The sequence below is a fragment of the Populus alba genome, chromosome 9, assembly GCF_005239225.2.
Source record: "Populus alba chromosome 9, ASM523922v2, whole genome shotgun sequence".
In the NCBI taxonomy this organism is placed as follows: Eukaryota; Viridiplantae; Streptophyta; class Magnoliopsida; order Malpighiales; family Salicaceae; genus Populus; species Populus alba.
In genome coordinates, this window is record NC_133292.1 from 9743736 (window position 1) to 9759891 (window position 16156).

General features: G+C 32.6%; 2 protein-coding genes across 2 annotated transcripts; both read left to right on the forward strand.

The window, feature by feature from the left end:
• Positions 1 to 4216: 4216 nt before the first annotated feature.
• Positions 4217 to 5780, forward strand: LOC118058894 (protein RADIALIS-like 2). The gene is made up of 2 exons (XM_035071678.2): positions 4217 to 4658; positions 5399 to 5780. Exons 1-2 carry the CDS (start codon positions 4400 to 4402, stop codon positions 5401 to 5403), a joined length of 264 nt encoding a protein of 87 aa, XP_034927569.1. The 5' UTR covers positions 4217 to 4399; the 3' UTR covers positions 5404 to 5780.
• An 8110-nt stretch (positions 5781 to 13890) lies between these two features.
• Positions 13891 to 16058, forward strand: LOC118058895 (3-ketoacyl-CoA synthase 4). The gene has a single exon (XM_035071679.2). It carries the CDS (start codon positions 14253 to 14255, stop codon positions 15783 to 15785), a length of 1533 nt encoding a protein of 510 aa, XP_034927570.1. The 5' UTR covers positions 13891 to 14252; the 3' UTR covers positions 15786 to 16058.
• The last annotated feature ends 98 nt before the right edge of the window (positions 16059 to 16156 follow it).

Below are 16156 nucleotides of genomic sequence, written 5' to 3' on the forward strand. Positions count from 1 at the left end.
GTACAAAATTGCTAAAATGCTGATTGGTTATGATAAAAAAAAATAAAAAGGGTCGGTTTATTCTTAGTTTTTTAGCTATGGTTTTTCTTTTCTTTAAATTCATAGCAATAGCATGGTCCATGGCCTATAAATACACATTTACATCATATCCTATCCAGCTTATACAAGCCACAAGTGTATTATCAATCCAGAAAGCTAGCCCGCTTCTCTATATGGCTTGAACCCGCTTACAACTACAATCACAAGTAGAGAAAAAAATCGATCCAATCACATACACAAACAAATGCTTATCATCACTGAGTGTAGAGCTGTACAAATCTCATTCACACAATAGGCATTTCCCTCTGTATATTCCCCTCACACTCTTCCTTTCAACGACTTAAATGTTCCAGTTACAATTGCCTTATTCCGAATTCTTTCTCTTTATTCAAAGATTCCGCGAAGAAAAGCAATAAAAGAGTTGCTTTACGGCCACCTCAGGACCAGCCAGCTAAGGCGAGGTGTAGTGTTTTCTTCCCCATAAAGTTGTGGATTCCTGGGTTCTGTAGGCTGTCGATGATAAAAGGCCACGAGACCCTTCTTTGAACTAAACAATAATATGCAATATTAGTTGTCTCAACTCTCTGAAACTCGCTTGACTATTTGTTAGCGAAATTTACAGTACTCTTGATCAGTGATAGTTTGATGAAGACACAGTCCATGGTAATAAAACGTCTTCAACTAGTAGGGAAGGACCACTGGCAGATGAAAATCAGTCGTGGTAGGGGAGAGGAATCCACAGATATTGGTCCAATTGGGATGTAATTGATGATGTGGATCTCCAATATCAGGAAGGTGTATCTCTAATCCCTTTTTCTTCGTACAGATTCCCATACAGTTGCTCACGTTATTTTCAACTAATCATCACCGACAGCCCCACTAGTGTGTGGCCAGAATCCTATGATCATGACTCCTTCAAATTAACTCTGGGGCCTTCCTCATTCATTTCAACCGCTTCAAGACTTGATGCAATATTGCTATCCAAGAAACAACACTAATCAACAGTTTAACTAGGAAGAAAGCTAATTAAACGCACAGCATGACGTCTGGTGAGAACGAGTTCTACCGGGAAAACAGTTTGCTATAGGTATGAAGTTCTATGTTTCATATTTTGATAGACCAATGATTCTATCACCACAGTCTCATGAGTATTTGAAGGAACCATATGCACTGTGCCATTCATTGACTACCTAAGTTTTTCTAATGTTGTCTTCTGTTCCTTTCCAATTCCTGGATGTTTAAGACTAAACTTAAGTCTCCATTATTGATTTCAGCATACATAGACTTGTAGCTTGGGGCTACTCTAGCCAACTTGCAACCTAGAGCCAGAATCACACCACCAGCCTCACAATTCTGATTCTTCCTCGAAACTTCACCTTTTATTCCAAACAGATATTTAGTTTCCCCCGAGATGTTGTGTCCTTTTCTTGATTGAGAACTCTATGACTAAGCAGATGTTCTTAGACTATTGCTGCAGTAACATCTAACATGACTTCAGAAACCTAACCAGACTCATAATTCCATGGCTCTGACAGTCACATCGTATATCAAGCAGATAATTTAATCACTAAATGTATGGCTTGTAAATATTGATTGTAAGTTGACAAGGCAATTAGTTGAGAGTTGCTGTATATATCAAAGCGATGAAAATAGATTGGTCATAAGATGTACAGGCACTTGAAGATAAGGGCTTGCCTGTTGATTTTCTGAAAACCTCCAAACGAATGGAAATATCATTGCATCATGATGTAATCTTTTTTAGCAAATGAGCTAATTATCTTCAATCAATTCATCACAGTATCAAACAACATGAAAAATCTTGTGGATAAGATAAGTTTCTCTAATACAATCACTTGAATTTTCGTTACATGTTCCTAAGATGAATAAAGGGCCGCTGACAAGAGTCAAGTAGCCCCGCTGAGGCGTAAGGCTCCCAACATCTTGGCCAGCAAAAAGATTCTGCGACATTGTTGCCTTTCGGTTGCCCTTTACTGACCAGACATCTGTTCAAAATATTGCAAGAGATGTTCATTATTGACAAATTCAAAGGTGAAACAGGTACATATATATCTGGGCCAGCAAAGATAAAAAGCATTTGTTAACCATCAAAGAAGTAAACCCTGTACGTAATCAGTTATCCTTTCACAAGAGGGATAACTTTAGAAACAATTACGGCTGTAAACGAGCCGGATTTGGATCAGATTAAAATATATAAATCGTACTTGATTTATTTAATAAATGGATAAGATTTTTATGAATTTGAATCATTTTTTTGTCCAATTATCGATCCAGATCCAGAATTTGAATATCCATAGAATCTATCATTCATTTTTTTTTTTAAAAAAATATTTGTTGTATTCAAAATCTTGCTTTAAATGTAAAATGAATTTTAACTACTGTATGTATAATAAAACACACACACACACACAGAATCCATCTAATTAAATAACAGATTCGAGTAAAGATTAGATCAAATGGCGGGCCAATAATATCTACTCCAAAATAGATAAAATTAAGCAAGTGGGCAGATTCTGAAACCAATCTTTGCGACTCCAGCACACCATCCTGAGGTAACAACAAAGCAGAGAAGCCATCTATTGATCATAACCTTGTTAGATATGATGGTATAGAAGCTTGTATTATTCACATAATACTTTGAACCTGTTTGGAGCCTGAAAGGACTAATATCTTCCATAGTTGCATCAGAGCCTGATGCCCCCCTTTTCACGTTTTACTGTGCCTTTCCGATAACCTCTCCATAAACACTTCAATATCAATATTACTGAACGGCGCCGGCATTATTTTCTTCTGACCTTATAATGCATCTGTTAATCGTGTTTTGTTTTCACAAATGTTGATGATTTCATAATGAAAATCAACAGATTAATATTCACTAGAGTAAATTGTGATAAGATGGGCTAATTAGGACCATAAACACTTATTGATGGGACTGGTAAGGTGTTGTTCATTGAACATTAATCAAAGTAGGCTAGAAAACATTTCAATATCCAAGAAGGGAAGAAAAGGTTTGATAGCACACTTCGTTAAGCGTCTGAAACATTCTTGATAAGTGAAACAACAGTCCCAAAGAGAAAACCCAACATTCTGAAGGGAGGGTCCCAAAAGCTATGAAAAGGTAGGTAACATATGCTGAACTTCTCTCCCAGAAAAGAACATATAATAAATCATTGTACGGAATCAGGAAGCCAGCTAGTTTTGCTTGGAATGTTGTTGAGGACCTAGTACGCTTGTAAGATAATCTCAATGATAATGAAACAGAACATGAAGGATTTTTTGCTGCAAAAAATCCTTTCTGAAAGGAAAAAAAAACATGGGGTTGTGGTGCACACGTGAAGGTTAAAATTATAAGGTCTGGTTATGGTTTTAGCTTGGACCACCTAACTGATCAGAGCCCTCTGTGCAGTTGAGGCAGAGAAAAAAACAGCAGAGGAGTAATAATCTGCATAAAATCTCAACAAGTGCAGAATCCTATACCCAGGGATTTCTACTTCGTTGTTTTTACTAATGAAATTTATCTTTGAAGGTTCTAACTCAATACAATTCCTTACATGGCGTTGGTCCGGTTGTTGAAAGCTCGATCACCGTACGTGCCAAGAGAGTCAGGTTTGCAGCTTTTAAGGCACTACTTAAAAAGGTACCCCAAGCTCTAGCTCTCCTGAAGTTGCTGTAATGGAAACGGGGCTATTTCGGAGGCAATATGCCATTCTAGAAACTTGATATGGCTTCCCTGCCGACCACTCATTTTATGTATCAAAAACCACTTCATAAAGTTACCCTGTGTCCCGAGGAGATAAGAAAGTTAACTGAACTAAGCCAAGTGAATGTTGACGGAACAAAGTTAATTTACAAATATGGAAGGATTGGTTCTATTTGTTTTGGTAATTACTAGTGTTTGCTTTTTTTAGTATGGGAATTTAAGACAGATAAGGATTTAGGCCGGTTTAAGTTATTAAAACTATAGAAAACATAAACCGTGTTGTTAATTAAGTGAAGATACTGATTCTCCTACATTGTTGTTCTGATTCATATTTTGTGGTTCCTAAGGAGACAAATCATTAAAAATCCTACTGCATTTGCAAGATTTCTTTTCCAACCTACCCCACCACATCACCCCCTCCGCTCCACCTCTGCCTATAAAGACCAGGCACTGCCACCTCTATTGCACATATCTTCTCCTTGACTTGAAATCTCTTATCTTTACCTTCACCACCCTTCTCATCAATCATCCTCTGCCCTCGCAGCAAGCCTCTCCATAACCACACACCAACCTTCCACAGTCTCTTTCTCTCTTTATTTACCTGTCTAGCGAATTTCTCACAGCAAAACACCATTCAAACAGATGGCATCAAGCTCAATGTCCTCTCGCGGTTCGGGCTCGTGGACTGTTCAGCAGAACAAAGCCTTTGAAAGGGCTTTGGCTGTGTACGACAGGGACACGCCCGACCGCTGGTACAATGTAGCCAGGGCGGTCGGTGGAAAAACCGCAGAAGAAGTGAAAAGGCACTATGAACGGCTTGTGGAGGATGTGAAGCATATCGAGTCGGGTCATGTTCCCTTCCCTAATTACAGGACTACAGGGGCAAATGGCCACGCAAGAGGTATAGCAGTTACAAGTCTCCCTCCTTCACCTAAATAAAAACCAAGATAAAATCACAGTCACACACATGCATATTTAGCTACCTGACTACATGGTCACTTACAAGACTTGACTTTATAGCTAACCATATCATGCCACAATTAAAGGTAGCTGAACTAATCAAGTGGGGTGTCATGGAGTCGCTGCTACTGTCTAACTCTGTAACTTTACATGGATTTTACCAACTCTTTTTCTGTGGCGTGCTTTACAGACGGGAATATCGTTTAGTTTATTTATTTCTTGAGAGCCACATATTGACTCTCAAATGGCAAAAACTGTGCATCTACAATCCAAACTAAAATCCAAGCTCCCATCAACAAGATTATGCCCTCATGAAGACTGTCTTTAAATGGCCCAAATTACATGCAGAGAGTTTAGTAAATAATAAGTTACGTGTTGTGGAAAATTATTGCAGATTATTTTTTTAATTTCCCTTTTTTTTTTGACCCCACAAGTGCTTTTCACGTGGCTTCAATGAATAGTGATCTTGACAACCAAATTATGAATTTAACAAGCAAATATATAGCTTTCAAACTTAAGAAGTTGCAGTTTAGTGGCATTTCTCTTTCAGGAGTTGCAGCCACAGCAAAACATAATTTCTGAACCAAAAATAAAAAAGCAAAAGAATAAATAAATGAATAATAATAACAATAATAATAACTGATGACAAATATGTTGATCTTTTTGCCCCCCGACATGCAGGATGAAAAATATGAAGCTCCAGTAGTGAGCTAGCTCTGTGCACTTGATGTATGATCAGCAGCAATAAAGATTCACCGCTTTATGCTGCTCCTTTTCCTACCAGGGCCTCACTCACGAGCTAGCTCTATCTGTCATATATTACTTAACTTGAAAGACTGGTTTTGATTGAAGGATCAAAATCAGTGATTCTACTATTGTATTCTTTTTCCCTTTCTTTTATATATTATTCTAGTTCTCATCTATTTTATGTTATTGATGTCGTGCTGCTAATATAAGCACATAATTGATGTATCAAGGAAGGCATCTTGAATCTTTTTATGATTCTAATCCCTTTCCGATGTTCCTAAGTTTCCAGGCAATGAAATATATTTATTTTGTGTTATTACTGTGAGTGTTTCTTCATGATCAGTGCTTGCATTTACTTTTCTTGTACTATAATGCAACATGGAGTTAACTATATGGACGAAAGATTGAGATCTAAATTAACTGAATATAGGATATAATGGCCCTAACTCTAATTCTTGCATAATTGGAGGACTCAATACAAAACCAACCAATAAAATAAAGATAATACGAGAATGAGAGCTATGGACTTCTCGTGTTAAGAGGCCTGGAGCACATAGAGAAGAGGGTAGCCAATGAAGAGGCGGTAAATTAAATTTACTTGCTTTAAAAAATGCTTTGCATCCTTTCATGTTTTGATATTTCCTAGCCCTTAGCAATTAAAAAATTAGTTTTTTTAATAGATAACGGAGAGACATGACAAGGGTGTTGAAGGAAATCAATCACGGCATAGAAAATCAATCACAGAATAAAAAATCGAGTTTAGTCAAATATTATAATTAAATCTTTAATTATTTGTTTTTTTATTCATAGATAATTAGGCTTGATCATAGACAATAATATAGGATCTTAGTATTAAACCATCAGTATAAATTGTAACATCTGCGTACTCTAAAATACAATAAGAATACATCATTCTCTTCAAAGGCCATTAGAAGTTGAAGAGACCAATAATAATAATAAAATGCTAATTTTGTGTAATATAAATATAAAAATGTTTTGGCAAGACTACCACTGTATATTCATGATTTTCAGTTGAAGCGTGGTATTGTACTTGGTATATTGCAGAATTGATCTAGATTGATATTGGATACTGCCTTGTCGAAATATAGAAAAATCATCATAATGTGTTATGGCATGTATCTAAAAACGTGTAGTTGTAATATTTGATTTAAAAATATTAAAAAAATATTAATTTAAAATAAAAAATAATTTTAATTTTAATTTTTTTTCAAAAAATATTTTTAAAACATAAAAATAAATAAAATTCTAGAATTAGCTTGCTAGACTAGGAATCCAATGCTTGCTAAGAAAGTTAATCAAATGAAGAACAAGAAGAAATGATCATAAATTGCTGTGAGGATCGATGTGTACCCTTATTAGCGACAAATTATTTTAAGGTAATCACCGTATTGGCTCATTAAACTGTGGATCTTAATTTCTAGTTATACAGTACCATTTGTATTAAGCACTGAGAACATGATTAATTAACAATTAATTTAATCTTGCAAAAAGCAGTCCTGTACAGCCAGGCTCGATAAAAATAAGGCAACTATGTGCTCAATATATGCAGCACTTGCTGTTTTTACTCATATAATGCCAAATAAGTTGTGGATTCAATTTTACTGCTTCAAGAAATGCTTCTAAGCCAAGTCTCGAAGTTGATTTGCCATATTTTTAGGCCTAAGCTAAGACTTTAGAAGGTTAATGGTCGGACTGTTTGCCATCTTTCGACAAGAATGAGTAATATCAAGGTTTGATGTTAGGTTGAGCGGGAGGTCCCAGCCCGACTTATTGGGGCTTGATAGTGCCAATAACTTATTTTTAGCTTGATAGTGCCAATAACTTATTGGGGCGATAATACATGGTTTTGGATCAATTTTGACAAGATAAAAAATCATGAAGTTCATGGAGTTTATGTTCAGTTCCTCGCTTCATGCCCAGTAGAAAACCATCTGAAGATGTTTGCTTGTTGATGGGAAACTGACGAACAGAGAGAACCAGCCCCGATACAGAAAAAATGGAGCCAGGCCAGGCGTCGTATTGCCGGAAAGAAGTTCCATTTATTGCAGAGTCCCGTTACAGTACCTCTACCTGGTACTTGAAAAGTGAAGCCCGTAAGAATGTTGAGAGCCAAAGATTTGCGACATTTTTAAAGTTTAAGGATTGAAGTGTATTTTTTATAAAATTTATAGCATGTCATTAATGTTTGATATCTTTTTTATTTCGGTCTCTTTTCTTTTAATCTCACCTTTTTTTATAAGAAATCAAAATTAATTGGCCTTCAATTAGGACTAAATCATTAAAAATAAATTTGTGAATCAAATTAAAAAAACATAAAATTTTGTATAGTTCATCCTCAATAATACATCAGAAGATGAATAATAGAACCTTTCAAAAAAAAAAATTAGAGTAATTCTTAATGTTTGCGTTCAAACTTGACTCTGATTATGATTAATGGAATCAAGGAGAAAGAAACATATAAAAATACACCAAGGCTCAGAGTATTGAGAGCATGGCAATTTAAATGTGGATCTAATAACTATAAAATTAGATAGGAAACTTCGGTGCAAATACAACTTTAAATAGGCTCGAAGTCAGGTCTGAACGGTCAATGAGTGAGTTACTTGTTGTCAAAGATATTAAGTGACGCTAATTTTAGATTGCTTGTGATTTATTATTGTATTTAAAGTTGGTTTTTTATAATTTAAATTATAAATTTCATCATCAGAGTTTTAGTTTGTTTTCGACCTCTCCATATTATTATTTCTCTCTCTTTCTCTTTATTTTTTTGGTATATGTTGTCATCTTTTCTTTCTAGCTATTAGATTATTTTGATTTATTTCATGCCATTGATTTTTTTATAAAAAAAACATGTTGACTGTTACATAAGTGATTATTTAAGAGAGAAAAAACTTGAATTAAAATTTGTTGGTTGTGCATATGTGTATCAATTACTATATTAATTTAGAAATTATTTATTCAACTGTGCTAGTGTGCTAATTTAAGATTTTTTTTACTGTAATGTTTTTTTTTTTTTGTTTTAAGACTTCCTTTTACTTCAAGCACGCACTCAATCTCTGCTCTTTCTCTCTCTGCTACCTTAAAACCTTTCAGAATAATAATAATAAAACCTTTTCATAATAGAAATATTGTAATTTATAAGTGTGGTTGATGTGGTTTTCAAAGTGTTTTTTTATTTAGAAATATATCAGGATAATATATTTTTATTTTTTAAAAAATATTTTTGACATCAGCACATCAAAATATCTAATATTAAAAAAATATTAATATAAAGTAAAAAAAAAAATTTAATTTTTTTAAAAATATTTTTAAAATAAAAAAACAAATAAAAATAATAATAAAAACAATAGATTTCACAATCGAGTGCCTTTTTTATCTGACAAATCAAAACTTATAGCATCATATACAGATATTATCTCCTAGCTTCCCAGGTTTTAGATAAATAAAGAAAAAAATCATTATATTAGTTGTTGGCTGTTTAGAATCTTTAAGAAACAAAAATTGAAAAAAATTAATTTTTTTTGTTTTAAATTAAATTTTTTTATATTTTTAAATCCTTTTAATTTACCGATGTTAAAAACAATAAAAATATTATTTTAATATATTTTAAATAAAATAATTTTAAAAAACCAACACCAACGGATAAAGATAACTGTAACGACGTGTGACAGGCAGTTCAAGGCCCTGTATAATTCAGGCCCCTGATCAGCCCAGCTCAAACATTATCGTACAAAAAGGTGAAGGATTGACTGGGCTTGCGCCCTTCCAGATATTTGTTTGGGCTGACTCTCCCCATTAAAAAGGTCTTATATTAGTTCAGAGATAAAAACGACCACATTTGATATAATACACTAGATATTTAACACTTTGTCGCGGGTTATAATTTTTTTTTTGGTAAAAATATCAGCTATATATGTTAATTTAATTTTTTTTTTACATAAAAAATTCAAAATATAAACTAAAATGTCTATGCAGGGATCTAATTAAATAAATTAATAGTCATTCATGTAAATAAATAAAAAAAATCATTAAAAATAACTAAAACATTAGAAAAAATAAGAAATAAGTGTAAATCAAGATATTTAACCATAAAAAATTATACATTTATTTGATTTTGTTTATTGGACCTGTTTATTTAAATCAATAAAAATATAAACACAAATGAAACTAATTGAATAAACTCACACTCTAAAAAATATATTACACAAAGTTAAGCATATCAAAATATTATTTAAATTTAATATTTTTTAATTTTGAAAAGAAATTTCATTTGTGAAAAAAGAAGAAAAAATATAGATTAATTAGAATAATGTCTTCAAGAATCAAATATAAACAAAACAATTAAAAAATAGTTTTTATTCAAAAAGAGCTTACATAAACCTATAATTTGGATTATGAAACTAGAATCAACTTATAAAAAAGAAATTGAAGATAGTTACAAAATCATTTTTTTTATAAAAAAAAAAAAACCAACGCATAACGATAAGATTGTAAAAGAAAAGGATATTAAATGATGTTAACTTTTCAAACTCATGACTCGGGTTATTAAATTGAAAGCATAGCAGATGGAAAAAAAATATAAAATCTATTCCCTAACAAATCAAATGTCGAATGATGAAACTGAGAAAAAAATAATCAACTATATAAAAGGATCTAAAAAATATAATTAAAAGAATAACAATGAAAATCAAAATAAAAAATAAATTAGAGAGCAAACTAAAATTTTCAATTGAAGGGTTAAATTGAAATGAAAAATAACTTTGACAAAAAAAAAATACAAATCAAGAGAATGAGGGTCAAATTAAAAAACAATAAAACAACACAAACTTTAACCAAGGGATGAAATTGAAAAAACTTTAACAAAAAATAGAGTTGAATTACTAAATTGAAAACAGACAAAACTTTTACAAAAATAATAAAAACAAAAATCAAAAATAAAAAAACTAAGAACTGTGATTGAAATACTAAAAACAAAGAGAACAATCATGTATATTTTTTTGTGAGAGAGAGAAAACAAGGAAAAAAAATGACTACAAACAATAAACTACCTATTATCCATTGTCACGCGCCACACCAAGAAAAAAAAGACACGACAAAGTTTTCAAAAACATGGAGCTAGGGAGGTCAAGTTAGGCCACCGGGTAATGTCGCATGTATTGTCTAAAAGGCGTGCGCGCCACCTGCTCGTTGCGTCACGAGCACCTGTCAACAACTTTTCCCTATAAAAAATTAAAGATTCAATGTGAAAGTATTAAAATGCCCCCTCTTGACACTTGAAATTACAAAAATAAACTTTTAGAAAGTTTAAATTAAAGATTTTCATCCATTTTTAATGCTTCTTTTTCATATTTCCATCTAGATTGTGTTTTTTTAATAAAAGATACATAACTTTATATATAAAAAAAACTTAAAATTTACTATTAGATATCCTAACATAAATATTTGATTAAGAGGTGGAAGTATTTTGATAATAAATCTGATATAAAGAATGATTTAAGTGAAAAAATGATAATATCTCAGTAGTTTAATGGTGTATCATATGATTTTCCTGAATGAAATTATGCTTATATATACCGGAATTTGCATGAATGATCGATTGTTTCATGGTCAAGAATAACAAAGTTACATGTACCCGTGTATGTGAAGAATTTCCCCTCGACACGTAAAAGGAGACAAGAACTGGAGCTTGTTCCTTGTCTCGCAGGGAATCCAGACCAAACCATACTATAATACTCTGGTGTTGTATTTTAACTACTAAATATCATAAGAAATATTTTATTTTTTCAATCAATGAAGAAACTCGAACCCGCCGGAAATCCAATAGAGAAAAATAAAAACAACCCGCCGATTGTCATCCCTGTTTATAATAGGAATTGTTTTGGGTTCAAAAGCTTTCTTCCGAAATGAGATCTCCCATCGGTCTACAAATCGGCGATGGCCCTGGATACCAACAGATGGAGCGAGCTCAAAATCACCAGATGCAAGAAAAGCTTGGCATCGGGTGAATAAAATATCAGCTTCAAGAACTTCAAAGTTTTCTTGATAAAGGCAAACATAAAGAAATTGAAAAGATAAACTCCAACTTTTCGGTAGTGATGAAGAAATATATTCTTTATGGACCGAGAAATACTTTATTGGAAGTGTGATTATAATTATTTTTTAAAATATTTAAATATATTAAAATAATATTTTTTTATTTTTAAAAAATTATTTTTGATATCAATCTATTAAAATAATTTAAAATACATAAAAAAAATATTTTTTAATAAATTTTTTTTTCTGGGATGGCGGTTCCCAAACGGTGAACGGCAGATTTGCGGGTGCGAATAGGCACATAGCGGAGTTTACAGATTCCTTTCCACTCTGTCAGCGGTGTCAAAGCCAGCTCGTCATCCACTCCTCAGCCTGTCCATTCAGTGTCTTGATGTCTCCTGATTGGTCTGTGCAGACCTTCCCCATTTGGCAGTTTCTTTGCCTCTGGTATTTCCATCAAGACAATGTTTGGTACTGTGCTAATATATGCTTTTTAATATTTTTTTTTGTTTGAAACTACAAGCGATTTTCAACGAACCAGTTCAATATCTTTATTTTATATAACGATTACTCCGGTCATTTTTGGATAACTGTAAACGTTTTAATAAATCTCAATAACGGGGAGGCGTGATCGTGAATGGAAATCATAACACGTGGATTTCATTTATAGAAAAATATGGAAAACAACGGTGCTATAGTTTGACCTTTCATGGTTTGACTGAGTCTCCATTTTCCATGCCCTAAAATTGTAACAGAACAGTTCAATAATTTCTTACAATGAAGGCAGCAAATCCTCGTTTTTGGGATTTCTTATATGCTAATTGTTTGGTTGTCTATATGTGTGGTACTATTTAATATATATGTAACAATGTATAAGTGATATACTTGTATATGGGTGATTTATAAAATTATTACATTGAATAATATTTGTAATAATATATGTAGCTTTTGATTAAAGAAAAAGGATTTGAACTAAATTTCTTGAAGATAAAGGGTATCAATGTCAGTTTATTTACAATTCATTATTTATATCGAGTATAATTATATTATTCACCCATGCAACAGATTGAATCATATTTTGAATGTAGAAAAAAATAATAACTAGTCATTGCAAAACAAAATATTTTATCTATGTTTTAGTAGAAAGATTAAACTATGTGATGTTTGACCCGATGTAACTCGATTCACTTGACATGTCTAAGTGTAATCTAGACAACTAATAAAAATATAGTTTGACTTAAAAATTTCAAGATATATTTTTTAAGAACAAAAAATATTGAAACATAAATATATTAAATCAAACCGGATTAACAAAGTAAATCTGTAACCCGGATTATAAGACCACGATAACTTAATATAAAACAAATCAAAATAAACTATAAAGTTTAATCTCCAATCAACCCTATATTTAAGGATAAAAAATAAGATAAAAGATTAATTTATCAAAATCACAATCTATTTCATAAGATCAAAATAATCTTATAAAAAGTAAATTGAAATAAATATGAAGTATAATTCTTAATCAACTTAATATTGAATAATAAAATTAAAAAAAATAATTATAAAAATGATACAAATAAATAATTTGAGTCAATTGGGGTTAACTCGCTAAATTAACAACAAAGATCATGAGACCGTGATAACCTCATAGAAAATAAATTAAAAAAATAACTTGAGTTATCTAGTTAACCTACCAACCTCACAACACCAATCCATTAGACCGAGATAACTCTATAAAAAACAAATTATATAGCTCAATTCCTAATCAAACTATAGTTTACTGGTGAAATTAAAAAATATATATATAAAAAAAGGATAAAATAAAACAATATGAGTCTACTTGGATTAACTTGCAAAACCTGCGTTATGAGACTAATATAACTTTATAGAACTTAAACCGAAACAAGTCATGAAGCTTGATTTTTAATCCACCTAGTATTAAATGATAAAATAATAATAATAAAAAACAATTCAAGAAAAAAAACTTAATTCAACCGAGCTAACTCATCAAATTTATAACACGGGTCATAAGATTAAAATGATTTCATGGAAAATAAATCATATATAATACATAATAAAACATAATTTCTAATACATCAAATGCTAAAAAATAAAATTAAAAAAATATAAAAATACAGAATAAACTATTGCAGAGAATAATATTATTTGAGGTAATGCAAAATAAAAAAAACCTTTTTTAGTTTTTATTAATAATAATTAACTAATAATAATAAACAATAACTTTTTTATATGAAATTAAATTTGACTACTTCTAACTCGAAAGAAAAAGAAGAATGCCTTTTGTTTCTTCATTTTCACATCATCTGCCAAAGTCAACTCTGTAAAAAGGCACCATCTTTGAACCTGCCCCCCCTCTCTTTCTCCCATTTGACCAAAATCATTACAGATAAGAGAGTGGGGGTCTGGGGGGAACAAGAAAAAAAAAAAACAGATTCAGGAAATCAAATTACAGATTTCATATATCATCATCAGCAATTATCAAGTCAAAATCTACGCGGTCTTTAATAATTGTTACTGGGTCTGGGCCGTTTTGTATTTACATCATTACCTAACAACCTTCATTTCTTTTTCTTTATTGCTTCTCCAGATCCGTATTGTAAACGGACATTCATTTCTTTACACACCATAATAGTCACTTACTCTGTTTTTTAGTCTTATTTTCACCATTCAAGAAACCCAAAAGAACCTATATTGAAAACTTAGAGAAGACAATATGAACAACCAACGGGAATCCGAATCCACCACTACCAATGGAGTCCAGATCCGACAATCAAGAAGATTGCCAGATTTCTTGCATAGTGTGAATCTTAAGCATGTCAAGCTCGGTTATCATTATTTGATAACTCATTTGTTGACTCTTTGTTTGGTCCCTTTAATGGCTTTTGTTATTTTTCAAGCTTTTCAATTGAACCCAAGTGACATTCACCAACTTTGGCTTCATCTTCAGTATAATCTTGTTAGTGTCATTATTTGTTCTGCTTTTCTTGTTTTTGGAGCCACGGTTTATTTTATGACCAGGTCCAGATCCCTTTTTCTTGTTGATTATGCTTGTTACAAGCCTCCATCAAACTTACAAGTCAAATTTGAGCAATTCATGGAGCATTCAAGTCTGACTGGTGATTTTGATGATTCTTCGTTGGAATTTCAAAGGAAGATTTTGGAAAGATCAGGTCTTGGTGAAGAAACTTATGTCCCTGAAGCTATGCATTATATTCCACCAAGACCATCAATGGCAGCAGCTAGAGAAGAGGCACAGCAGGTGATGTTTGGTGCACTGGATGTTTTATTTGCAAATACTAATATCAAGCCTAAAGATATTGGTATTCTTGTTGTGAATTGTAGTTTGTTTAATCCTACACCCTCGTTATCTGCAATGATTGTTAACAAGTATAAATTGAGAGGGAATGTTAGATCTTTTAATCTTGGGGGAATGGGGTGTAGTGCTGGGGTTATTGCTGTTGACCTTGCTAAAGATATGTTGCAAGTTCATAGGAATACTTATGCTGTTGTTGTGAGTACTGAGAACATTACACAGAATTGGTATTTTGGGAACAAGAAGTCAATGTTGATACCGAATTGCTTGTTTAGAGTCGGAGGATCTGCTGTTTTGTTGTCAAATAAAGCTAAAGATAAGAGAAGAGCCAAGTATAAGCTTGTTCATGTGGTTAGAACTCATAAAGGAGCTGATGACAAGGCGTTCAAGTGTGTCTATCAGGAGCAGGATGGTGCTGGGAAAACAGGGGTTTCTCTGTCAAAAGAGCTCATGGCAATTGCTGGTGGTGCACTTAAGACTAACATCACAACCTTGGGTCCTTTGGTTCTTCCCGTCAGTGAGCAACTCCTGTTCTTTTCAACTTTAGTTGCTAAGAAATTGTTCAATGCAAAAGTGAAGCCGTACATCCCTGATTTTAAGCTTGCGTTCGATCATTTCTGTATTCACGCCGGGGGTAGAGCCGTGATTGATGAGCTTGAGAAGAATCTGCAGCTTTTGCCTATTCATGTTGAAGCTTCCAGGATGACTCTTCATCGGTTTGGTAACACTTCGTCAAGCTCAATTTGGTACGAGTTGGCTTACACCGAGGCAAAGGAAAGAGTACGGAGGGGGGACCGTATTTGGCAGATTGCTTTTGGCAGTGGTTTCAAGTGCAACAGTGCAATTTGGGAGGCTCTGAGGCATGTTAATCCATCTTCTAATAATCCATGGCAGGATTGCATTGACAGGTATCCAGTGCAGATAGTCATGTAGCTTGCCAACAACTTGGTTATAGATTCTTAATTTGGAGGAGTTGCCTTGATAGACAAACAAGGGAATCACTCTACTGTTTTTTTTTTTTTTTTTTTTCCTTTTGTTAATTTATTGGGTCAGGTCATGTGTGAGGAATGTAGCCATAACATTATGGAGTCTTTTCTAGTGTTCTTGTACTTCAATGCTTTGATGGATTTTGTTCTGAATGCAGTCAAAACATTATGTAGTGTTTGGTTTGATTTAAAGGCATATAAAATCCTAACTTTAGATGAACTTGTTTATCTAGTTTTTTTTCATCCCCCTTTTTTCTTAGAATTCAAGACCCATATTCAGAAGAAGTTGTAGCTTGCAACAAGATTTATACATACAAT